Source organism: Acanthaster planci, unplaced genomic scaffold, assembly GCF_054643075.1.
Source record: "Acanthaster planci isolate LZ-2023a unplaced genomic scaffold, COTS_SCS Contig49, whole genome shotgun sequence".
NCBI lineage: Eukaryota > Metazoa > Echinodermata > Asteroidea > Valvatida > Acanthasteridae > Acanthaster > Acanthaster planci.
In genome coordinates, this window is record NW_028257673.1 from 61,461 (window position 1) to 88,525 (window position 27,065).

At 40.1% G+C, this 27,065-nt stretch overlaps 1 protein-coding gene and 1 long non-coding RNA gene across 3 annotated transcripts; both read right to left on the reverse strand.

Moving 5' to 3' along the window:
• Nucleotides 1–1,445: 1,445 nt before the first annotated feature.
• LOC110990607 (uncharacterized) lies at nucleotides 1,446–13,213 on the reverse strand. Of its 2 annotated transcripts, none has more exons than XR_015423962.1 (3): nucleotides 13,195–13,213; nucleotides 3,367–3,510; nucleotides 1,446–2,991 (listed from the first exon to the last, which is right to left on the reverse strand). It is a non-coding gene; the product is annotated as an uncharacterized LOC110990607 (long non-coding RNA). The 2 variants fall into 2 exon arrangements; XR_015423961.1 differs by lacking the exon at nucleotides 13,195–13,213 and adding an exon at nucleotides 3,905–4,174.
• Nucleotides 13,214–13,283: 70 nt separating this feature from the next.
• LOC147795369 (U6 snRNA-associated Sm-like protein LSm3) lies at nucleotides 13,284–26,649 on the reverse strand. The gene is made up of 3 exons (XM_087131992.1): nucleotides 26,506–26,649; nucleotides 22,184–22,279; nucleotides 13,284–14,986 (listed from the first exon to the last, which is right to left on the reverse strand). Exons 1-3 carry the CDS (start codon nucleotides 26,539–26,541, stop codon nucleotides 14,900–14,902), a joined length of 219 nt encoding a protein of 72 aa, XP_086988118.1. The 5' UTR covers nucleotides 26,542–26,649; the 3' UTR covers nucleotides 13,284–14,899.
• Between the last annotated feature and the right edge of the window lie 416 nt (nucleotides 26,650–27,065).

The window sequence follows — 27,065 nt, forward strand, 5'->3', positions numbered from 1 at the left end:
GGGCCGTCCAAAACGACGAGACTAGTCGGACTCGCCTTCCAGTGCGGCCCGGGGCCCTCGGGCCCCTGCGGCGGCCGCCGCAGCCGGAGCCGCCCCCCTGCGTTGCTCAGTAGAGACGGGGATGCAGACCGAGGTAGAGCCCCCAGCCCCGCTTTGGAGCGGGGGCCGCCGGAATCTGCCCCCGGCTCCTGGGTGACGTATGCAGGAGGGGTCCGCCTGCAACTGGGGGTGCGAGCCACCCTACAAGAGGAGCGGGCCACCAGAGATGCAGACACCACGATGGATCCACCCCTCTGCGAGCTTCACGACAGCCAGTGGTGGTCTGAGGTCCAACGGGAGCCCCCTCCACCGCCCACCGGAGTCCGAATGGCCCGCGGTTTTCCCGCCTCGCGCCTGCGCAGTCCCTGCTGTCAGGCGCCATGTTGTGAAGAGCTTGTCGGAAGAGTACATTGTGGTGCTGTCAGATTGCGACAGAATAAAACAGAGATTTTTGTGACCAGAACAGTGAGTTGCACCTGAGTGTTGTTCTTACAGCGTCGAACCCTGTGCAGTGGGACACGCTACAAAATCTTTGGCAAGTGTTGATCCAATTCGATCAAGCAAATTTATGACATGGCCTGCTTGATCGGCCAAACTAAAAAAAAAAAAAAAGTATGTATCTTTTTGAGTAAAATACAGCAGGCTGGCCTACATGTAGGCTGCAACTCATTTCTGTGATCGACCAGCGATGATCAAGAAAGAACTTTTTTGTTTTTATAGGTGACTACACAATGAAGATGCACGTTGTGTACATGTACATGCATGCAGACCCATGCATTAATACGCATAAAACCGACACCGTGCGAAGCGCTGTGGATTTGTTGATTTTCAGATTTTTTTTGCATAGGCTAGTGGCATCGCTGAAGAAGAACCCCGGATTGAGGGCCATAGCAAAGCTGATGCTTAACAGGTAAGCAATACACAATTTCCGCATGAAACTGTTCTTCAGCATTGATTTATAAATATGCAAGAAGCTGCGTCACAACCAAAGATTGTATAGCGCCGCGCAGCGGCGCAAGATGGGCAACTGTCCACTGAATCGCGTTATCGCTATGGGCGCCATTTTGGTGTGATATAATGCGAGCGAAGTACAAAAAATGTACATGCACACTCAACGTTTCTGGGCGGCGCTTTGTGTACGCATGGATCGCGAAGCACAATGTCGCCGACGTGTGCAGCCATCAACAATTTTTCTCCTCCAGGTCTATGCATCAACAGCAAAAGCAGCTTCAAGAAAAGCTCGGAACTATCATTCTTACATTTTCCCAAGAACAAAGAAAGGCGAGAAGTAATTTAAATAGTGCAAAGTGAAATTTACCAAAAAATAGGCATACAATAGCGGCAAAAATCAACACATAGCTCAAGCTAGATTGAGCCCCTAAATTAATGACGTTCATATTTGTAATGAGCCTCTGACCCGTGAATGCATGTACATTGTAATTAGCTTAACATTCTACTAAACACCTAGGCATACACTACAAATATCTACTGGCATATTGGACAAAGGATGAAAACCACACCACCTTCTTCAGGAGTTTTATCAAGCTTTCTTTATTTCACAGACAGTATGGACAGTTAAAACAACAAAAGCGCAGAAACTGCGCTTGAATTTTACTATGTGCTTACATTTCATTTGATGTTTCCATTTCATTACAGATGCCAATTCTAAGTTCAAAACACCCACAGGAAGGATCTTCTGAAGAAAGCCCAATGGTGTCTCTACACAAACTTCTGCCAGTGTTCCAATTATTTTGAACCCAGTCAGTATACCAATCACCTCCAAACAAGCTGAAATGGAATGAAGTGCCCACAATGTTTGAGGTCCCAAACCCACCAAAACTTGTGACACCTCAACGATAAAAACGAGGATGCTAAAGGAAGCTTGAGCCAGATAGGACATAAAAAGTCCACTAAAACTGGCCAAAAGAAAATAAATATATACAGATATACGTACATGTATCATATATATGTGTATATACAATTAAAATTGCCAATCAATCTTTGTCTGTACATTCAAGTTCATCAGTGACTTTGTCATCACACGGACCCATTACACATTACACGTGCCCATTGGCTGAACGCTGAATTTGAGTTAAAGTTAATGGGCAATATGGGGGTTCAGCCAATGGATGCTTGATTTATATATGCATATATGTATTCTTTGACTAAAACAGTTGCACACGATCATAGTAGATGGTCCTTTAACTGAAGATGGCATTCATCATAGGAAACCGAAAAAGCTCTGCTCAAGGAAAACATCTCGACTGAGAGAAAAAGTGCAACGGCTTCAGAACATCCTCTCACGTATAACCACTCCAGCTGAAATCAGAAGCAACTTCATCAAAGGTGCTACTCGGTACATGGATGAACCAGCTGTTTTTCTTTGCTTCTCAAATTGACAAATACGCAACTCATCAAGATGTGTAATCATTAGAGGTAGAAGATGGTGTTATGCAAAGAAATTTTGTTGTGTCTTGATTCTGAATTTGATTGTATTCGACCAAGGATGCAGTAATGTGAAACTGTACAATACACTTGCAATTTCAGTGGAAAACCATACTTCTTGCTTGAGGAAAAAAAGGTCTTTTGCATGTTTGATCAGCCTCATTTCCTGAACTAAGAATACAAGATCAAACTTACATAACTACCTTCTTAGATACTCGTATAAGGATTCAGAGGAGGCCACTGGACATGTAAAATGGTCCTACATTTGATTTTTTTGGGAGTGTGATTCACAAATGCCCATTCGTATGGCATCTAAACTTTCACGAGGTCCCTTTGACAACTTCTCAAAAATTGAGGGTGAATAAAGCGGCACAGGTCCTGAGTCATACCGTTGCAGCAGGCATCTACACTTGTACTTCTCATGGGAAGCTCCCTGCTGAAGCTGCCTACACTTTTAGAGTTCATCGAGAAAATTGATAACTTGTTTGATGCATTTAACAGCAGGACCTGAAATGAGAAGCAGGTTTTGAAGAGACCTATGTCAGAAGGAACAAACCATACATCGTTTTTAAGTACAACATGTACACCATGGCTTAAAAGTTTGGAAATTGTTGGATCTAAAAATGGTCTGTGTATTAAAGGTATGGATTTTGAATATTTCTTCCCTTCTCCAGCTTTGAAATAACATGAAAACGTGATAGTGTGAAATTTCTTTAACAGGTAGATTCAACCACGATGTAGCGGAAGTGTGGGTTTTGTGACAACCCAACTACATCCCAGGTTAGGTTTGTGTGTAGCAGGCTCTCTTTCACAAAGAATAGGGCCCCAACAACACCATCAGAAAGTGACATCATCACCTTCAGGACCCCTAAACATACATACCAGTTACCCAGCCTGCTCTTGATACCACCCATAGCTGGTTACCAGTGTTGTAAAAGCCTGAAGAGTCATGTTGTTCTTTTTCAGTATGACCAGTGCAGATTGGCTTCGTTGTCACCCGAAGCAATTTTACATAATCCATCCCTCCTGTTTATACACAACAAAGCATGGGATACTACAAAATAAGATTCTGGGTCACTTATGGTGCTGTCACATTCCTTTGTTGACTTCTGTACTCTCTGTGAACAGGTATTCAGAACAGAAACAGATCTTCCACAGAATAACCAGTGCAATTTGTAATGAAAGGTGCCGTGGGGTATCTGCCCTCAGTCAGGCGTACGAGAAACATGTATGTAGGGCCTAGGCTACAACTTGTGTTTAAGATTGCTGCACGATCCGACAGCCGCAACCCAGAGAATGTAACCACACAGAACACACCAAAATTCTCCGATTTCATCTCCAACGGTTTTAAGTTGTGATGTTACACATTTGTATTTATGATAAATATAAGTTCCAATCTTAATTGGGGGTAAATATTCACCTTTTTCGTGGATAGAGCCTCCCGCCGCCATATGTCGCGTGTACAAACAGCTCGCAATTTGCACACCAAAATGGCAGATCGTGACTCCATAAAATTAACACATGCGGGATGGTCAGTTCCCCATCTTGCACCGCTGCGCGGCGCTATGCAATCTTTGGTCACAACTGCATCATCTTGGTCTTGCTGGAAAATGTATACAGCGTTTTGGTTAGGGCTGCAGACAGATTTCTTGTTAGCTGGTTCGGCAGTTCAGCCGAACCAGGTATTGTAATCGTTCTGTTTAGCTGGTTTGGCAGTTCAGCCGAACCAGTATTGTAATCGTTCTGTTTTTTTTTAGCTGGTTCGGCAGTTCAGCTGAACCAGTATTGAAATCGTTCTGTTGTTTTTTTTCTTTCCTTTTTAGCTGGTTCGGCAGTTCAGCCGAACCAGGTCTTGAATTCGTTTTTTTTTTTTTTTTCTTTCCTTTTTTTTTTTTTTCTTCTTCTTCAGCCAAGTTTTTCTACCCCTACACTTTGGCACTTAGGAAAATTAGAACAATTTCAAACTTGGAGGATAGTTGTGTGATCATCCAAGGACGGTCCTAGAAGAAATTCACAGTGATAACTTAAGTAGTTTATTTATTATTGATTTTTGAAGAATTAATTTTCCCTCATAGACTTTGTACACAGATTGCACACAGTTTTCGGACTGTCCTATATCAGGCTATGAAGGCGCTATTGCAGAATTACGGTCAAACCTGCCTGGGCTTTCAATTTTCAAGAAACTGTCCCATATTGAACCATGCATGGCGTTGTTGCACAACATAGGGTTTGTACACACATTGTCCCGCATAATGCGTGAGCAGTCCTCAACTTCGACCCAGAATTACTACCAGAACGAAGAAGAAATCAGACTAAATTTTCCCTTCCGTTCGATCGCAAATATACCCAAGTGTCCAAATATTAAATAATATTTCATAAGTTTTTCCCAGTTTAGACAAAAATCACGTGACATGACATTAAAGGAGCAGTTTTCCTGCACACGTGTTTCTAGCCCATTGACTTTGTACACGTTTTTGAGCGACAATTTTGGTAACTTTGCAGTCTTTGATCGTTCCCAAAGTGATAGCCAACGAAGACCCCGATGCAAGATTTATTGCAAAGGGATGACGTCATGATGACATCATCACCTTATTTTATATTCATTTTTGAACATTTAATTTTTCCCCATAGGTTTTGTACACGTTTTTCTACTTCACACAAGTGAACAAGTAGTCTTTAACTTCGGCGCAAGATTACTATCAGAACAAAGGAGAAATCGGGTACTTTACGCTCTGTTATTTTATTTGAAATATGCCTAAGAGTCCGATTATGAAGTAATATTTCATAACAATTGTTTAGTTTAAGCGGAAATCACGTGACACGAACTTAAAGAAGCAGAGTTCCTGCAAACAAGTTTCTAGCCTATTGACTTTGTACACGTTTTTGAGCGACAATTTCGGTAACTTTGCAGTCTTTGATCGTTCCCAAAGTGATAGCCAACGAAGACCCCGATGCAAGATTTATTGCAAAGGGATGACGTCATGATGACATCATCACCTTATTTTATATTCATTTTTGAATATTTAATTTTTCCCCATAGGTTTTGTACACGTTTTTCTACTTAACACAAGTGAACAAGCAGTCTTTAACTTTGGCGCAAGATTACTATCAGAACAAAGGAGAAATCGGGTACTTTACGCTCTGTTATTTTATTTAAAATATACCTAAGAGTCCGAATATGAAGTAATATTTCATAAAAAATTTTCAGTTTAAGCGGAAATCACGTGACACGAACTTAAAGAAGCAGTGTTTCTGCAAACAAGTTTATAGCCCATTGACTTTGTACACGTTTTTGAGCGACAATTTTGGTAACTTTGCAGTCTTTGATCGTTCCCAAAGTGATAGCCAACGAAGCTCCCGATGCAAGATTTATTGCAAAGGGATGACGTCATGATGACATCATCACCTTATTTTATATTCATTTTTGAATATTTAAATTTTCCCTATAGGTTTTGTACACGTTTTTCTACTTAACACAAGTGGACAAGTAGTCTTTAACTTTGGTGCAAGATTACTATCAGAACAAAGGAGAAATCGGGTACTTTACGCTCTGTTATTTTATTTGAAATATGCCTAAGAGTCCGAATATGAAGTAATATTTCATAAAAATTGTTCCGTTTAAGCGCAAATCACGTGACATGAACTTAAAGGAGCAGTGTTTCTGCAAACAAGTTTATAGCCCATTGCCTTTGTACACGTTTTTCAGCGACAATTTCGGTAACTTTGCAGTCTTTGATCGTTCCCAAAGTAATAGCCAACAAAGACCCTGATGCACGACTTATTTCAAAGGGATGACGTCACGATGACCTGAATATTTGCCCATACGTTTTGTACACGTTTTTCTACTTAATAAAAGTGAACAAGTAGTCTTTAACTTTGGCGCAAGATTACTATCAGAACAAAGGAGAAATCGGGTACTTTACGCTCTGTTATTTTTTTTGAAATATGCCTAAGAGTCCGAATATGAAGTAATATTTCATAAAAATTGTTCCGTTTAAGCGCAAATCACGTGACATGAACTTAAAGGAGCAGTGTTTCTGCAAACAAGTTTATAGCCCATTGACTTTGTACACGTTTTTCAGCGACAATTTCGGTAACTTTGCAGTCTTTGATCGTTCCCAAAGTAATGGCCAACAAAGACCCTGATGCACGACTTATTTCAAAGGGATGACGTCACGATGACCTGAATATTTGCCCATACGTTTTGTACACGTTTTTCTACTTAATAAAAGTGAACAAGTAGTCTTTAACTTTGGCGCAAGATTACAATCAGAGAACAAAGGAGAAATCGGGTACTTTACGTTGTGTTGTTTTATTTGTAATATGCCTAAGGGTCCGAATATAAAGTAACATTTCATAAAATTGTTCAGTTTAAGCGCAAATCACGTGACACGAACTTAAAAGAGCAGTGTTTCTCCAAATGGGGTTTTTTGCCTGTTAACTTTGTACACGTTTCCAAGGCACAATTTTGAACCCTTTCGGATGTTTGCTCGTTTTCAAAGTGACAGCCAACAAAAATCTTGATACAGAAATTATTGTATATAAATGACGTCATGATGACGTCGTCATGTGATTTACTCTTGTTTTTTCAATATTTATTTCAGCCCCTTGACTTTGTACACGTTTTCAACCCAGCATTTGGGTTAGTTTGAGAGCTTTGATCAACAATACTTATCTTGTTGGTAAAACAGTCCCGAACCAGCTCTGTGTTTGTTTACAAACACTTTTCTCTAGTTTTTTTCTTCTTCTTCTGCCAAGTTTTTCTACTCCTACACTTTGGCACCTAGGAAAATCAGAATAATTTCAAACTTGGAGGATAGTTGTGTGATCATCCAAGGACGGTCTTAGAAGAAATTCACAGTGATAACTTAAGTAGTTTATTTATTATTGATTTTTGAAGAATTAATTTTCCCCCATAGACTTTGTACACAGATTGCACACAGTTTTCGGACTGTCCTATATCAGGCTATGAGGGCGCTATTGCAGAATTACGGTCACACCTGCCTGGGCTTTCAATTTTCAAGAAACTGTCCCATATTGAACCATGTATGGCGTTGTTGCACAACATAGGGTTTGTACACACATTGTCCCGCATAATGCGTGAGCAGTCCTCAACTTCGACCCAGAATTACTACCAGAACGAAGAAGAAATCAGACTAAATTTTCCCTTCCGTTCGATCGCAAATATACCCAAGTGTGCAAATATTAAATAATATTTCATAAGATTTTCCCAGTTTAGACAAAAATCACGTGACATGACATTAAAGGAGCAGTTTTCCTGCACACGTTTCTAGCCCATTGACTTTGTACACGTTTTTGAGCGACAATTTTGGTAACTTTGCAGTCTTTGATCGTTCCCAAAGTGATAGCCAACGAAGACCCCGATGCAAGATTTATTGCAAAGGGATGACGTCATGATGACATCATCACCTTATTTTATATTCATTTCTGAATATTTAATATTTCCCCATAGGTTTTGTACACGTTTTTCTACTTAACACAAGTGAACAAGTAGTCTTTAACTTCGGCGCAAGATTACTATCAGAACAAAGGAGAAATCGGGTACTTTACGCTCTGTTATTTTATTTGAAATATGCCTAAGAGTCCGAATATGAAGTAATATTTCGTAAAAATTGTTCAGGTTAAGCGCAAATCACGTGACACGAACTTAAAGGAGCAGTGTTTCTGCAAACAAGTTTATAGCCCATTGACTTTGTACACGTTTTTCAGCGACAATTTCGGTAACTTTGCAGTCTTTGATCGTTCCCAAAGTAATAGCCAACAAAGACCCTGATGCACGACTTATTTCAAAGGGATGACGTCACGATGACCTGAATATTTGCCCATACGTTTTGTACACGTTTTTCTACTTAATAAAAGTGAACAAGTAGTCTTTAACTTTGGCGCAAGATTACTATCAGAACAAAGGAGAAATCGGGTACTTTACGCTGTGTTGTTTTATTTGTAATATGCCTAAGGGTCCGAATATGAAGTAATATTTCATAAAATTGTTCAGTTTAAGCGCAAATCACGTGACACGAACTTAAAAGAGCAGTGTTTCTCCAAATGGGGTTTTTGCCCGTTAACTTTGTACACGTTTCCAAGGCACAATTTTGAACCCTTTCGAATGTTTGCTCGTTTTCAAAGTGACAGCCAACAAAAATCTTGATACAGAAATTATTGTATATAAATGACGTCATGATGACGTCGTCATGTGATTTACTCTTGTTTTTTCAATATTTATTTCAGCCCCTTGACTTTGTACACGTTTTCAACCCAGCATTTGGGCTAGTTTGAGAGCTTTGATCAACAATACTTATCTTGTTGGTAAAACAGTCCCGAACCAGCTCTGTGTTTGTTTACAAACACTTTTCTCTAGTTCTTTCCTTTTTTTTTTCTTCATCTTCAGCCAAGTTCTTCTACCCCTACACTTCGGCACCTAGGAAAATCAGAACAATTTCAAACTTGGAGGTTAGTTGTGTGATCATCCAAGGACGGTCCCATAAGAAATTCACAGTGAAAACTTAAGTAGTTTATTTATTATTGATTTTTGAAGAATTAATTTTCCCCCATAGACTTTGTACACAGATTGCACACAGTTTTCGGACTGTCCTATATCAGGCTATGAGGGCGCTATTGCAGAATTACGGTCACACCTGCCTGGGCTTTCAATTGTCAAGAAACTGTCCCATATTGAACCATGGATGGCGTTGTTGCACAACATAGGGTTTGTACACACATTGTCCCGCATAATGCGTGAGCAGTCCTCAACTTCGACCCAGAATTACTACCACAACGAAGAAAAAATCAGACTAAATTTTCCCTTCCGCTCGATCGCAAATATACCCAAGTGTGCAAATATTAAATAATATTTCATAAGTTTTTCCCAGTTTAGACAAAAATCACGTGACATGAAATTAAAGGAGCAGTTTTCCTGCACACGTGTCTGTAGCCCATTGACTTTGTACACGTTTTTGAGCGACAATTTTGGTAACTTTGCAGTCTTTGATTGTTCCCAAAGTGATAGCCAACAAAGACCCCGATGCAAGATTTATTGCAAAGGGATGACGTCATGATGACATCATCCCCTTATTTTATATTCATTTTTGAATATTTAATTTTTCCCCATAGGTTTTGTACACGTTTTTCTACTTAACACAAGTGAACAAGTAGTCTTTAACTTCGGCGCAAGATTACTGTAAGAACGAAGGGGAAATCGGGTACTTTACGCTTAGTTATTTTATTTGAAATATGCCTAAGAGTCCGAATATGAAGTAATATTTCATAAAAATTAATCAGTTTAAGTGCAAATCACGTGACACGAACTTAATGAAGCAGTGTTTCTGCAAACAAGTTTATAGCCCATTGTCTTTGTACACGTTTTTGAGCGACAATTTTTGTTACTTTGCAGTGTTTGATCGTTCCCAAAGTGATAGCCAACGAAGATGCCGATGCAAGATTTATTGCAAAGGGATTACGTCATGATGACATCATCACCTTATTTTATATTCATTTTTGAATATTTTATATATGCCCATACATTTTTACACGTTTTTCTACTTAACACAAGTGAACAAGTAGTCTTTAACTTTGGCGCAAGATTACTATCAGAACGAAAGAGAAATCGGGTACTTTACACTGTGTAATTTTATTTGAAATATGCCTAAGAGTCCGAATATGAAGTAATATTTCATAAAAATTGTTCAGTTTAAGTGCGTATCACGTGACTTAGTTTTTTTGCCCGTTGACTTTGTACACGTTTCCAAGGCACAATTCTGAACCCTTTTGGATATTTGATCGTTTTCAAAGTGACACCCAACAAAGATCTTGATACGGAAATTATGTAAATAAATGACGTCATGATGACGTCGTCATGTGATTTACTCTTGTTTTTTCAATATTTATTTCAGCCCCTTGACTTTGTACACGTTTTCAAGCCAGCATTGGGTTAGTTTGAGAGCTTTGATCAACAATACTTATCTTGTTGGTAAAATAGTCCCGAACCAGCTCTGTGTTTGTACTTGTTTACAAACACTTCTCTCTAGTTTTGTTTGAAATCATGTTAACACAAATGGTTACATTCTTTCCTTTTCTCTTCAGTTTCTGGGGAAGTTTGGACAACGACCCAACATGGCAAAGAATTCGTACTTGAAGGACCCGACTGAATACCTCGACATGGTGACGCGTGATGACATCGAGGTTCAGAGCACTAACTTTGTCAACGAAGAGATAGTGGAGGTGCAGTGGCAACACACAGAGGACTTTGTGGAACCATCAGGGAGGACCAACGTGATCCTGGCCGCCTACATGGCGTGTCAAGCTTGTCTTATTTAAGTTGTACAAACTGTTGGACAAGCTCGAACATAGGGTTCTGTATTACGATACCGACAGCGTGATTTATGTCAGTCGAAAGGGAGAATGGGAGCCGGATATTGGAACAATAATGGTCCGGGTGTGTTTCTATTAATTGATTCCAAGAAGGCGTTTGATTCAGTCTCACACGAATTTATCAGTTTTGAACCGTCTATTCAGGAATGGTTCATAGTTTTTTACAGTGGTGCGGCCACCTCGGTGTTAGTAAACAAGTTTTTATCAGAATCGTTTAAGATATAGAAGGGTTGTCGTTATAGAGATGGGTTTGAGACCTCTTGTTTCTTTCGTGTGCCGAAATTATAGGTATTATTATGTATGTTCGTAAAGACAGTCATAAGGACATTTCAGTACAGGATACAAAGTATAGGATATCTCAGTACGCAGATGAAGTAATATTCTACTTTGATGGCAGAGTCCCTTGAGAGAGCTTTAAGATGTTTGGTAATTTTGTCAATATTTCTGGTCTCGGAATGAACAAGACTAATTGCTGTGTGGATTGGAAGTAATAAGGGTGTCAAAACTTTCATTATTCATTAGGTTCGCCCAAAGGATATTTTAGAGCCCTGGGCATTGATTTTAGTGTCAATCTCGATACCATGACTATTATAAGAGTGTTCGAAGCCACTGCTACTTTAATCGATTAAAGTTCTTGGTCGAGTCACAATTGTTAAATCTCTTATCTAAACTTACTTTTTGATTTTGGTTCTTCCAGATCCACCCCCGATATTATTAAGAATTAAATAGTATGCTGTGTAAATTTATATAGAGGGGGGTGCTTGGGAGTTGTTAGGAATCAGGTGATTCAAGATTATTAACATGGCTGTGTTTAGATGATAAGCTTATATACGGATCCGTTTGTTGAATAGCACCACTTCAACCTGGGTTTCTTTGTTTTATAAGATTATTCAGAATGTACTGTTTAATTGAAGGTGGTCATTCTAGCATCAATTCTTTTCTTCAGCAGGTATAGTATCCCAATCATGTTTGGATTGACGTTTTTAAAGCTTGGAGTCATTTTATTCAGTGTTAAGGGCAGCATGTGCTTGAAAATGTTTTGTGGTACCATAGAATTGCGATTGGCAATAAATGTATTTTTTTATAGACACTGGGCTAAACAAAAGAGTTTTGTGAGTAACTTTCTCAACAGTGATGTTCACTTCTTAAGCTTAGATGACTTTGATAGGGGAGAGATATTAACAGTCAGGAAATCTCTTTGGAGCTTATTGTGATGGGTAAACTTTAATATACGTTTTTTCCGAATTACTTTTAATTTGCAGTTACTTTTGATGATAAAAGGGCTCTACTCGTCTGTATCATATTCTTACCCCTAAAATAGGTTTATTGATGGGGAATGAAGCTGGCTCGTAATCTTCCTTTCAATGAATGGTTGGAGTTATGCCCTTTCTAACTTTAACATGTGGTATTAAATTGCAATGGTTTCAATATAGACTTACAGAATCTTGGCTGGCTCTTATTTGTATAAAATTGGCAAAAGAGGTAATAACTAAGAAAAGAACCAATTCTTTTTGTCAAGCTGAGAGTGAAACCTCAATGCATCTCTTTTGTGAGGTTTTCACTTCTTTTTAGAATCAGATCGGTGATTGGCTTTAAAATACCCTGAACGTTGATATACTTTTAAATAACAAATTTCTAATAACTCGAGGAATGTACTCAATTGAATTCTCTTGCTTTGCCGCTTTCATATTTAATTCCATTGAAAATGCACGGGGATTAACCATCATTTTCACTATTTAAAGACGATTTAATAAGATTATTATGCCTTAGATTTATATTTACCTCTCTCGGAAATTGTGCTAAATCCCATACTAAATGGGGCATTTTTCTTTACCATGTAACTGATTAATGTCTAATGTGAGCTGACTTCTTTTTTGTGTTAAATCTAATGTAATACACAAGAGCAACTAGTATAAAAGGGCCAGAAGGAGGGGAAAAATTTGAGCTGCTCGTGAACATACTCTCGAGAACAGGCCGCCCGAACCCGGGCTTTGTATGAATGAAGGAACGTTGAATAAACTAGATATCATTTTGCATCCACGGGTTGTGTATATTTCAAGTCGGGTATTGTTATTATTGTTGTTATTGTTACATCACAAGGCACTAGGGCTATCACATCAGACGTCCAGGTACCAAACATCGAGGAGTCAACAAAGTTTCCAGGCCAGGATGGTATAATTCCATCCCAAAAGACATGTCTCTAGCTGCTCAGGGACATTCCGCTACATGTAGGTGCACTGAGGGGAGGGTGCCCTCATCAAGAACGCCGCCACCAAAGAAGCATGGTGTATGTTTTTAGATGAAACTGAATGAATTTCCTACCTTTAAAACACTATAGCCCATCGGTCCACCACTTCTGACGGCATTTTACTACGGAATAATTCACAAAATGGAAAGCAAGGCCTTACTAAATCTGCTTCCTTTATTTCAGGATTACTCCACAAAAGTTTGAAATATGGATTTCAATCTTTGAGCACTAGGTAAAGGGCAAAAATGAGTAATGTATGTTTGCAATACCTTCCATCAACCCCCCTAATCGATGCCCCAAGTAAATTAAAACTGTAAGGGTATCGTTTGTTCACAGGTTAACACACATGAATATGAGGGATTTTCCACACATATCTGTTTAGACATGCACAACCACAAATGAACCTTGTGTGGCTTTTCCTTAGTTTTACAGGCAATAAAGACAACCCAGAAAAGAGTTCAACAAGCAGTGTTGTAATGATTGACCATAAAATTTCTTTTAAACAGAATCCCTGAATGGCTTGTTTCCATTTTATTTTATTCTAACCCCAATTGTGCCTAAAAGTGTTTTCCTGGGTTTTGAATCCTTTTTTCAGGGAGGGGGAACAACATGAAGGAAGATATGAAATGGAGAGGACCCCCCCTGCTTTGTGTTGATCATTGTTTCACTGGAATGTGAGGAAATCTTTTCAGACACTTGGGGGAGACGTGTTAGGTAACAATATGGACATGTTGGGAGGTACCTCTCGGCCTCATTTCTTGCTGGATATAGGAGAACAGGATGCTTATGGGGAAAAACTGGGGAAAATTCAGAATTCAGCCAAATATATGAACATTTCATTTGAGCCGTAAGTTTGAAAAACACTTTTGCTTTCCTTTCCCGTCAGCCCCAAATGTATGCAGCTTTAAAAAGAGCTAACTTAAAGCAGGTATCAAAAGCTCAACACTAATGCATATTTTATCATTAAATACTGAATGATTTCCCTTCTGAGAGTGCTTAGAATGATTTCCCTTCTGAAAGTGGATAATGTAACCTTTCTACACTGCCTGCACAGAGCTTCATCATCTGATTGGTGAAATGTAGATCACATGGCATGAATCACTTATCCAAATGCAGGGCATGTAACTGCAGTATGCAGTAAATGTAGAATGTGGAAATGGGACAGCGAGGCCAATATAAGCCAACACAATAGGAAGAAGAAAGTTAAAAAGAAGTGGCCACCAATGTGAAAAACCAAATTTTTGACACTACTGGGTCTTTGTTGGGGCTTGGAATGCTGGTCACAAGCTCCAACAACGGTTGAAAAATCAGATGAAGCTCTGCCATGATGCACTTTACATACCTGTCATATGGCTAACAAGAGATGTGAAGTCATCGCTTTTACTATGGTAGACAAACTCAGCAAGCAATTTCTGAAACTGTAATATTTGTAATAAGAAAAACATTGGATACACTGACAAAAGAAAAAATTGAAATCAGATGAGAAAGTATGTTGAAGCATGAGCTGTTTTTGAGGACCACTTCTTGTCCAGATACTATGCCGCATTTAGAAACAAAAACAAAACGGTGATGTATTCAAACATTGTGCAAAAAAAAGAAAGAATAATCTTGCAAAAAATAAGGAAAAAATAATGAATTTGATAGGGAGTAACTGTAAAGCAAAGATTGAAGCTGTATGGGTTCTCCTCCAGCTGACAGAATTACAGTATACTCACAAATTTAACCCAACATGTACAATGCATACATAAGCATCTCAGTTCGATTAGTAACAGGTGAAGGCTACAGAGCTCCAGATCGTAGTGGTGGTGAAACCAGTATGACTCCATCTCCCCGAACAAAGAGCATGGATATATTTCTTTTAGTGGTCTGTGATAAAAGAAAATGAAATTAAAAATAAAAGAGCATTTATTTCTTTTTCCCTTTCAACCATTACTACATATTTATAAGCAATTATAATAAAGAATAATTCAAACGTTAATGATAAAAATCTAGGATACTTCAGAAAGAGGACAATAACAAGCTTTTGTAGTAAATATCAGTAGCAAATACAACTGTTCAAATTTAAATATTCCTCTGGAAAGAATTTTGTATCATGGTAGGACTTTTGTTTTATGCACATGTATATTACAATAATATACATGTACATGTACCTTAGACAAGAACAAAAACTAGATGAAATCAGGGTTGCAAAAATACATGAAGTATATGAATTAACTAATATGACTACATGTTTGTTTATAAGTGTAAGAATTCACACAATTTCTGCTTCAACGAAATCAAAATACATGTGCTTTGAAAATTGAAGCCTCATACCCGACATTCATTTGGTTTGCTTGTCTACTTATTTTGCCAGCCCGTGTCAACCTGATCCCCCATGATGTTAGAACCCTATCACCCAATGAAACAAAATTTGAAAGATATCATTGTTGCAACTCTAAAATACAACTCTGGAAAAAAATCATTAGACCACCATCATTTTGTTTAGTTTATGCCACTCAGAGGGTGTCGGTGACCCTGATATGAGCTTTGTTCTGATATGAGCTGCACTTCGGCATGCTCTCCACTAGCCAATGACAGTCTTTCCGTGTCACTGCTGACCACTCCTGATGTAAATATTCAAACAACTCTGCTTTGTTTGACGGCTCCGTGGTCTTGCATTTTTTGTTTAATTCTGTTCCACAAGTTTTCAATTGGGTTTAGGTCAAGAGTCTGAGCAGGCCAGGTCATGATGTGGATGTTATGATCTGTCATCCATGTCTCAACTGAATTTGCTGTCTGGCAAGGCACACTGTCCTGCTGTAAAACCAAATTATTAGAGTTGGGTAATGCAGACACTGGGCAGTAGATTTTCTACCAAAACTTGTTTGTAGGTGGCCTGGTGCATTCATCCTTCACATTATCCCATTTGTCTGAAGCAGCCCTACATGTGTATAATCGCAAAATCACCAAATTTCACCTTAGGAATCAAACACTCAGGCTTGTAGGCTTCCCCAGACCTTTTTCTCGCCATCACATGGAAGGGGGGTGGAAACAACTGGAAATTAGACTCATTGCTGAACAACACTTCAGCCCAGTCATCAACAGTCCAATTCTTGTGTCCTTTGGCAAATTGTAACCTTCTCTTCCTCTGCTGTGACTTCCAGCCAGCTTCCAGGAGTCTGATATTACAGACTCTCCTGGATCTCAGTTTTTAAACTTTATCACACTTTCTGAAGGTCACTGGAGGTCAATCATCGATTTTTTTACGTGAACAGATGAGTAGTCACCTGCGCCGTCTTCAGGAGACTGCAGGATTCTAACTGGGAGTGGAGCTTATATGGTGTAGAGAAGGATCCAGATGTAGGGATTAGCTCGGTGAGGCGTTAAGGTGGGAACAGTGATGGCGGGAACAATGGATGCTGCACTGGATCCTGGGGCTGCATGCCCTGTGTGTGTGTTTACCGGAGCGTTTCAGTTGGAGTTGGCAGTGGGAGAGTGAATAGCTGGGTGCCAAGGGGTATAGAAGACCCATAGGCTGACTGAGGGGGAAACCTGACTGGGGAAACCTGACTAGGGAGTCCTAGGGTATAGGAGACCCATTGGACTGGGATGTGAGGATGGGGCGCCAGATATCGCTGATGTTGAAGCCGATGTCTTGGGGAACTGTGTCGTGCTTGATGATTTCCATGGCTTCTCTAATGCGGCGGGGATACCATCGTTCGATGCTGGTGATAAGTTCAGCTTGGCTCCAGTTGATTTGATGGTCTTCAGTGTGGGAGTGCTTAATTATTGATGACTTTTCCAGCTCTCCCTTCCTACCATGGGCTTTGTGCTCGTTGATTCGGGTAGGGAGGTCCCTGCCCGTCTCGCCGATGTACACTTTGCCGCATTGGCAAGGAATTCTGTACACCCCCGGTCTGCGCTGGGGGTCCTGTCGGTCCTTGTGTGAAGTAAGCAGGTGAGGCAACTGAAGTGGGGCTGTGTGAAAAACTTTTAATACCGTGCTTGTGGAGAATCCGCTGGATGTGGTGGGAGGTGTTGCCTTAGTAGGGGAGGGGTAATGGAACTAGGGGCCCTAACTAGTTGCTTTGGGTATAGGAGACCCTTCGGCTGGGGTGGATCTGGATCTTGGGTCTTGACTTGGCTTGGCTTGTATCCGTTACGTTGCAGCGCTGCAGTGATGTGGTGGAGTTCTTGACCGAGGAATTCTTTGTCGCAGATGTTGTATGCCCTGCGGACCAGGGCCCGGTTGACGGATGACTTAATCTTGGGGTAGTGGAAGGAAGTATTGTGGAGATACCTGTCCGTGTGAGTGGGCTTGCGGTAGATAGTGCGTGCTAGGCTGCCGTTCTCCTTTCTGGTCACTTCAACATCAAGAAACGAAATGTTGCCATTACGTTCTTGTTCCATGGTGAATTGGATGCTGCTGTGAAGCCCGTTGAGGTGTTTCAGAAAGAGTTGGAGGTTGTCCTGCCCGTGTTGCCAGATGACGAAAGTATCGTCCACATATCGGAGCCAAACTTTGGGCCTGTGGTCTGATGTATTGATGGCAAGCTGCTCAAATTCCTCCATGAACATGTCAGCCAGAACCGGGGATATAGGAGATCCCATGGAGGTTCCAGCTGACTGTTCGAAGAATTTGTCCCGCCAGCGGAAGCTCGATGACTTGACACAGGTGAGAAGCAGGTCGTGTAGCTGTTCTGGAGTGAGGTCTGTGCGGTCCTTGAGGGCAGGGTCTGCTGCAAGCCTGTCCTTTGCGATGGTGGTGGCGTCGGAGGTGGGGACATTGGTAAATAGTGAGACGACATCAAAGCTGACCATGATGTCGTCTGGCTGGAGGGTGAGGTCTTGGATGAGGGCGGCAAACTGGTCCGAGTTCTTGACGTGGTGTTTGGTGTTCCCCACCAAGGGGCGAAGGATTTTGGCAAGGTGCTTGGCTGTGTCGTATGTGGGGCCTCCTCTGGACGTTACAATGGGGCGTAGCGGGACTTCTTCCTTGTAAATCTTTGGTTGTCCGAAGAACCTTGGGCACATGGAATTGGATGGCCGGAGCTGTCTGTAAAGGGGCTGGGTGATGTTGCCGGAGCGCTGGAGAGAGAGAAGCTTTTGTTGCAGCCTCCTCTCGATGGATTGTGTGGGATCCTTTTGGAGTTCACGGTAGGAGGCCGAGTTGAGGATGTCCGCCACCTTGCGGTCATACTCCGTCGTGTCCATGACGACGGTGGCTTGATGGACCTGCAGGCGGATTTCATCGGCTGTGGGTTTGTCAAGGTGTCGGAGGACCGGTTCCGTGTGTTGAATGATGTTCTCAACCGGCGATGATTGGGGAACCAAGGCAAAGTTCATGCCTCGCGACAGAACTTTGGTCTCGTCCGCGGAGAGGGTGCGCTGACTCATGTTAACCACGGTGTGTCTATGGAAGGATTCCTCGGAACGGAGATGAGGCTTCGTTTGGTATCGGTTGGAGGTTACAGAACATCTCATAGGGCTGGAGGGTTGGGGGCGTAGGGATATAGAAGATCCCTTGGGCGAGGTCAAGGGTTGTTGGCGTAGGGATATAGGCGATCCCATTGCCGGGATGTGGGTGGGGCTGGAACTGCTGCGGGCCTTGGGCTTGGAGATCTTGAGAAATTTCTTGATTTGCTTGTTGAAAGCATGGTCGCTGGCGGCTGTGGTGAGCTCTTGAACCTTGCAGTAGTCGGATGTAGAAATGCTGGATTGGAGCTGGTCGTGGGTGGCGGATATCTGCTTGTCCAGTGAGGCAAGGGTGGACCTAGTAGTACTGATGCGGTGGCGCCCCATCCTCACATCCCAGTCCAATGGGTCTCCTATACCCTAGGACTCCCTAGTTAGGTTTCCCCCTCAGTCAGCCAATGGATGCTGCACTGAATCCTGGGGCATGCAGCCCCAGGATTCAGTGCAGCATCCATTGTTCCCGCCATCACTGTTCCCGCCTTAACGCCTCTCCGAGCTAATCCCTACATCTGGATCCTTCTCTACACCATATAAGCTCCACTCCCAGTTAGAATCCTGCAGTCTCCTGAAGACGGACAGAGTGCACTGTTCGAAACGTCGAGTTATTCCCCCCCTCTTCTCAGAACCACACATACTCAAGGAAGAGATAAATACATGGTGTTACCGCAATCTTTACTATAGATCTAGTTTCTTTCACCATGAAAACCTTTAAGTCTTATATGATTTTAATGATGTTTGCATAATTTTAACGATATTTGGATACTCTGCTAATATGATCGGTTTGAAAATATAATCATAAAAGGAAGCTACTGACACCACTGAAATGACATTTAGGCAGTAAATGGATGAATTGTTACCAACGTGAAGTTCTAAACTACATGTACATCAGTTACCAATAATTTCCATATGCAGTGAAATGGCTTTGACATATCCACGAAAAGGGACGGAAACATTAGTGGTCTAAAACTGTTTTCCGGAGCTGTATACACCTGTAAAAGGTACTAGTGACACCAATGTTTTTGAAAGTGATTTTTATTTTTTTTGCAAACGATTTTGGTGATACAACTATGAAGTTGTCCACAAAGTGTACATGGCTAAAACTCCCTGATAGTGTAGAGATAAATGCATAAACAATATTTCTTATACATGTAGAGCATGACCTTTTTGGTAACTACTACCTGAAATGACTCCTTTATTTTGCATCCTTGAATAGCCTGATGAAATGTTGAAAACTTCTTATAATTTCATTAAAAAAAACAAACTAAAGGTGGTGTTTGTGAACAAACACAGGCTGTTTCAGAGTTTGCTGTTTTAGTCAAATCGTATTATAAAAGAAGAATGTTTACAAAATACATGTAGATTTGATATGCTAATTTTACAGTTTCATGGAATACAGCTGAGTTACCAAAATATTGGCTATACTGGCTATATATCTGTGTAGAAAGTCAATTTGAAAGAAAAACCAAAATCATAATAAATTCATCGATGTCATCATTACATCATTTTAACTGTTTCATATCACCATTTGAGTCCATCCTTGATGCAACTACATGTATAATGAAAAAAGAACAATATCTTTTAAAGGTTTCACAGTCCATCCTGATTAGACGTGCATGCAATGGATAACTTTTAATGGCATGTGACCTGTCACATGATGTCATCATCATCAAATGAGATCAATATTGCTGTAAAATACTTTGTTTTCCAGTTACATGCAAACTTACAACACCATTGGACGTGTACTTCAGGAGATAAAGAACTTTAAAGATGGTACCAGTAGTGTCACGTGACATGTCACGTGATATCATCACCATCACATCAGGTCAACAGTCCTCTAAAACACTTCGTCCTGAAGTTACATGTATATGCAAAGTTTCAACCCTATTGCATTGTATTTCAAGATAAACAGACCATTAAAGAGTGCACCTTTAAAGTCACATGACTTGTCATGTGATATTATCATCATCACGTCACTTTTCCTCTAGAACACTTCGCTTTAAAGTTATGTACAAAGTTTCAACACAATCGGACGTGTACTTTAGAAGTTATAGTGGATGTTTATAGCCGCACGAAGTAATCTTTAGGCACTACTCTAAGTTGACAGGTGACCTTCATTGATGCCTGAATACATGTATTTCAGCCAGGCCTGCATCCTTGTAAAAAGAGCCAGATTGTGCAGTGTTATGTAACTTTCTTTTGTTCATGAACCTGCTTCAGTGTGCTGCTGACCTCTTTTCAATAGGGGCCAAATTAGCGTGCAGTGGTACTGTATGGCTCATCGCTGCGGTGGAGTGCTTTTGTCCCCGGTGGTAATCCACTCGCTCTAAATGCCCAAAACCCTGGTATACTGTTATAAAACAAGGCTGGATTATTACCACTTTTGCGAGTGAAAAATCTCAATAATACCCAGTAGCCTGGTCTTTTGTTCGGAGTATGGTCGTTTGTTATGCTGCCCTGTTCCCTTTGTCCGAGTTCGGAGACCCCGTCCACACATATAAAGCATATGTGTCCAATTCCGGAGTCCCCGGCAGGAAGTGGTTAATCATGTACACATGAAGGGATATGGCTGAAAGGCTAATGTAGATTTTCGATTTTTTTATCTCTCAGAGATGACCGATATATAAAACTTATAAGGCTGTCGTTTATTTATTTTTGATATACACGTAGTCGCATCCAATTGTACAAAATGTGAATCTGCATTAACCCTTGCGACAGGGAGAGAATAAATCTTTTTATCTTTCGTAAGAAAGATTCGGGTCACTGACTCAATTTTTTTGTAGCCTTGCCACTCTAGTAACAATGTACATGTACATATGTACATTACTATAACACAACGTATTGAATAGGTACACGAATGATCTAAAACACATGTAGACATGCCCGTGTACATGGTATGTGCATACTGTTCTGAAAAAATCTGGTTCCACATGGTTGTTATAAAAAGGTGTACTTTGGACATAATATGACACCACCAGTGACATTTAGTTTTGCTTTTAATCATGCACTGTCCCTTAACATCAGGCTTGTTTTTTTAATAATTAAATGTTTGGTGTTTTAATATTTTTGGAATCCTTGTGAGCCATAATTGTGATCCGGCCCTAGGTTTTCACACAATTTGAATTTATTGCAGCAAAATGAGGTTAGTTTTACTCAGCTGGGTGAGAAAACTAAGCATCTTTACTTTGTTTTCGAGAAACCAGGGATGACAAAAAATAGCAAATTTAAGAATGACTTATCCTGGTATCCTGATGATTGGTCTTTTTTCTATGTGCTTTTAGAATATACTGTGTCAAGATGAAAAAAAAACTAATATTATCTACCATAAACGTACACTGTTGAAAATAAAATTAAGAAAACAACTATAAAGGGAAAAAAACAAAAAACAAAAAAACAAATTGGGACACAGAAAAACACGCAACAAAAATTACAAAAGTGACTGGGATATTGGGGAGTAACTCGGCTTAAAATCAGCAATTATTTTCTATTCAAAGCATCATCATCTGCAATCCTTTGAAGCACTGTACAGTAGTTGGATGATGCCCAGTGACTATTAACTCACATCTGCAAAACCCCATTTCAAGTCTGGGGCATGTGGTAAGCCAAATTTACCTTATAGATTTCTTCGTATGTCTCTTCATCAATCTCCATAGTTGTCACTGTCTCTTCTACATCACCAAGGATCATATTAAGATGTTGGTCATAAGCCTGAAAGGATAAATTTCAAGTGCATGTGTAAATGTTACATGAAGTACCCAGTAACAAAAGGATTCAACATGCATACTACACATAGTCGGGTGCCCGGCAGAAGGGCGTAAGCACACTTACGCCCTTTCGCCGGGAAGCATGATCACAGCAGGAAAAAATGTTCCCGGCAAAAGGGCGTAAGAAACACACTCTCTTTATTTAGTAAAAAAGGATACAATTTAATACAAAATCAGCCTGGGCTGTACAAAAAGTAACCTTTGAACAAATTATTAAAGGACTAGGGCTTTTTTTTTTACTTTTTGCCAAGAAATCTTCATATTTTATTAAAATACAATAGTTGTATACTTTCGACCTTTTGCTGGGAAACGTTTTTTGCAGTGATCATGCTTCCCGGCAAAAGGGCCCAAGCGCTTAGGCCTTTCTGCCTGGCACACGACGACATAGTGTTGGAACAAATATTCCCCTACATACCGGTAAATGTACATGCTATTTCTATTACGCACCACACGCTCAGCCCACAGCAAGTGCATGGTGGCTACCAGTCATATTACATGCACTGTGCACAGAGTGCATTGCATCCCACATTCGAGATACATGTAGTTGTACTATGCAGTGACATGCCCTTGAACCACTAGTCCCTAGCACAGCATATAAACCACACCCTGAAAGCCTGCGTCCGGTGACGATACACCAAGGTCAAATTACCTTCGCTCAACCAGTTTTACCCTAAAACTATTGTGTGTAGATTTCCTAGCAGTCCGGCGGCTTAGAATGTTGTACACAACTCAGTGTCCTGAGAAAGACTCACCCTTTCCTTTCCCTCACTAAGTCCAGCACAGCACGCCCAAGAAAAACTTTTCACCGTCCCACTTCCCGGACTTTATTGCTTTCCAGAAAAAAGGGTCAGTGAGACCAAGTGTCCACAAAACCCCCATAGAGTTTTCTTACACAGGCTTTCTACATGTATGAAGTACCCCAAGCCAGTGTTCTCATTGGCTTGTCCCCGAAAGTCTGTATGAACGGAGCACTTCCACTGGTCAAAATCAATCCTTGACCAACTTAAATGTACAATGTACGATGGACCTCCCCCACATACAGAGGTAACACTGCCCATTATGGGGGTGTCTGGTCGAGTGATTAGTATTTGTAGCTTCCTATCAGGGTTGAAAGTTCTAATCCAGCTGGTGAAGGCATGTTATTACAGCACTTAAATACTGCATGTGACACCCAGTACCTTACATGCACGCAGTAAGAGCAGGGAAAGTGTCACAAGTCTGTATTGGGTGTTGCTGCTACATCTATCCTCTTCTCATAGGCCTCCATGATCCTGTCACAGTGGATTCTTCTTCTGCTCAAAAGCCCATTTGTTTTTGTACACGGTTTTTGTCACTGCAACTTCAATGCTTTTGCATCTTTGGATCTTCATCAAACTTGTACCAATGAAGAACCCTTATGCATAGATGGTCCTAGAAACATGACGCCATCATGAAGTCCCCAAGTGATTTATTATCGATTTTACAATATTTATTTTAGCCCATTGACTTTGTACAGGTTTTCGAGGCACAATTTTGGGTACTTGGAGATATTTAATTGTCATCAAAGTTACATGTACATGTACAGCCGGCAAATACCCTGATGCAAAATTAATGCCAACTTTATGACGTCATCATGATGTCATCATCTTAATTTGTACTGAGTTTTGAATATTTGATTTTGCCCCGTAAGTTTTGTACACGTTTTTCAACAGCCAGACTTCGGGACTCTGGTCAGTCAAACTGATATCATGTTTGTACACACTCATACTCCACCACGTAAAGAGGGTCCAAGAACATGTGTCATCACAACATCATCAGTGGTTACGTGACATGAGATTAAAGGTGCAGTTTTTCTCCAAGGGGATTGTACACGTTTTTGTACTATTCTTGAGCTTAATGGGTGAATCTTCCAAAACTTTGACCAAGAATTACTACACTACATGTCATGTGAGCTTAATGGGTGAGTCTTCCCGAACTTTGACCAAGAATTACTACACGGAACGAAAGAGAAATCAGACTAAATTTTCCCTTCGATCGATTATAAATATACTCAAGAGTGAGAATATCAAATAATACGTAATAATTTTTTTCAGTTTAGACGCTGATCACCTGACATGAACTCAAAGGAGCAGTTTTTCTGCACACGTGTTTTCAGCCCATTGACTTTGTGCACTTTTCAAGCCACAATTTTGGTAACTTTGCGATGTTTGATCATTATCAAATTGATAGCCAAGACAGAACATGATACAAATTTTACTGGAAGTAGATGACATTATGATGATGTCATCATTTGATTTATTATTGATTTTTCAATATATTTCAGCCAATTGACTTTGTACACATTTTCCAGCCATCATTTTAATAAACTCTTAGATCTTTGATCATCACCAAGGTTATAGCCAGCGAAGACCCTGATGAAAAATTTTGCTTAATTTATGATGCCATGATGACATCATCACCTTATTTCTTTTTGAATTTTGAATATTTCATTTTTGCCACAGTGTTTGTACACGTTTTTCCTTTACTTTTTTTGCTAATGTTTTTAATAAACATTAATGAGTGAGTAATCCTCAACTTCAACGGAGCATTACTACTATAACAAAAGAGAAATCAGACTATATTTTCCCTTTCGTTTGATTACAAATATACCCAAGAGTCAAAATATCAAGTAATATTTCATAAGACATTTCAGTTCAAGCGCAAATCACATGACATGAACTTAAAGGAGCGGATTTTCTGCACAGACATTTTTACCTCCTTGACTTTGTACGTGTTTTCGGGCCCATTTTGATAACATTGCGATGGTTGATCGTTATTCAAGTGATAGCCAACAAAGACCCTGATGCAAAATAAATGCCAAATTTACGACCTCATTCATGATGATGTCATCATTTGATTTATAATTTATTTTCAACATTTATTTCAGCCCATTGACTTTGTATGCGTGTTCATGCCAACATTATTGGTAACTTTGCGATGTTTGACCGTCATCAAAGTTACTGCTAACAAAGACCCCGAAAAAGGAACTTTGTCAAATTTATCACATTATGATGACGTCATCACCTCATTCTTAATTGATTTTTGAATATTAAATTTTCCCCATAAGCTTTGTACACGTTTTTCAACATCTAGACTTATCGGGGACTCTGAGTCAATCTACCTAATTTCATTATCGTGCACACTGTCATTCCACCACGCAAAGAGGGTTCCAGGGCAAAATAGTCATAATGACATCATCAGGTGTCACGTGACATCAGGTTTAAATGTACAAAAGAGTGTGAAAAAGCCCTTTGTTCTGATGGCAAACAGACAAATAACCTCTCGTTGAGTTTGCATCTCTGGTCTTAATTTTTGTGTTTTTTGAACGGGGAAGGGGTTCAGTAATTCACTGGGGATTTGGGGATTAATGGCCTTACTTTTTCCCAACTGTTAAAACTGAAAAAAGCTTATTGAAGAAACAATCATTATTTCTTTGTATGATTTTCCTTCCGCCATGTGCATATGCCACAGATAATATGAGCCAATCACTCGTGTGATGCATTTAACGCCTGGCCATGGTTGGTAATCATGACGGGTAATTTGGATGTACAACTAAACATTGGAGTGGCCTAAGCCCCACTCTCTGTAAATAGTTTTGCTCACCCAAGCAACTGTCATTTTCCAAAAACTGTGATTCCTCATGTTTTCCTTTTTGTGACATTTTGGTTTTTATGTTGTCTCAATGCTGTCATTCATTTATAACCTTGATTTACTCCCATTGATTGACTGGTATATGGAATTTGGGAATTATTGTCATTGTTTCCAAAAAGTATAAGCCTGTCTATGACTTTAATTATCAGCAGACCTAACTACATGTATGTTTCTTTTGTTTGAGGCAAGTTTTCAATGTTCATTTAAAAGTGCACAGAAGTTTGGAAGCCCAGGGGGGATGTGCGGTATTCTTGATTGTTCAGTACAGCAGTGTTTGTTATCCCTACGTTGTACATGTACTGTAGTCCAACAGACATGCCCTTTATGCTGGGGCTAGCTACATGTACCAGTACTGTATAACAACTACGGTCTGATGGGATGTACTGGAAATGTTAATCTGTGAAGGGTAAATGTTTAAAGTACAGGTAATGTCATTTTCATCTTCAAAATTATGAATGAAAATACATGTAAAAGGTATGTATCACAATTGTCCACACTTACATTCAACTTGCCTTTCAGCTCCCTGTCATTCCTCATCTTAACATAAATGCGTTCATCCAGGCTTAGCCGAATGAGATCCAGAGGCTCCTCTACAGTACTGGTGGGTCCTTGCTACATGAAATACATGTACATAAGAAAAAAGAACTTTCAACAAATCCTTTACAAGGCTCATAGTATAATTCAAGATCCAGGTTCCTGAATCCTTAACCTCTTCCTTTGTATTATACATGTATATGCAGAAATCATTTTTTGAAATAAAAAAACCAAGGAATGAAAAAAAATGTATTGTGCCATTCCCACACTGTCTAGTACTATGCCTCACACACAACATGAAAGCAACTTTGAAATTAAAATACATCCATGTACCAAGGTGTTCCAAAGGCAACAAACGTGGGAGCCTTTGTGTCATCACTCAACACCTCCTCATATCATGCTGTAGCCTGTTAACTCAATCAATGAATACATACATGTAACAATACATGTACATGTAAGTCGTATCCAGTCATCATCACATCTTACTGCGATGAAGTAATCAGCATTGAAGAAATACATGTAGGCAA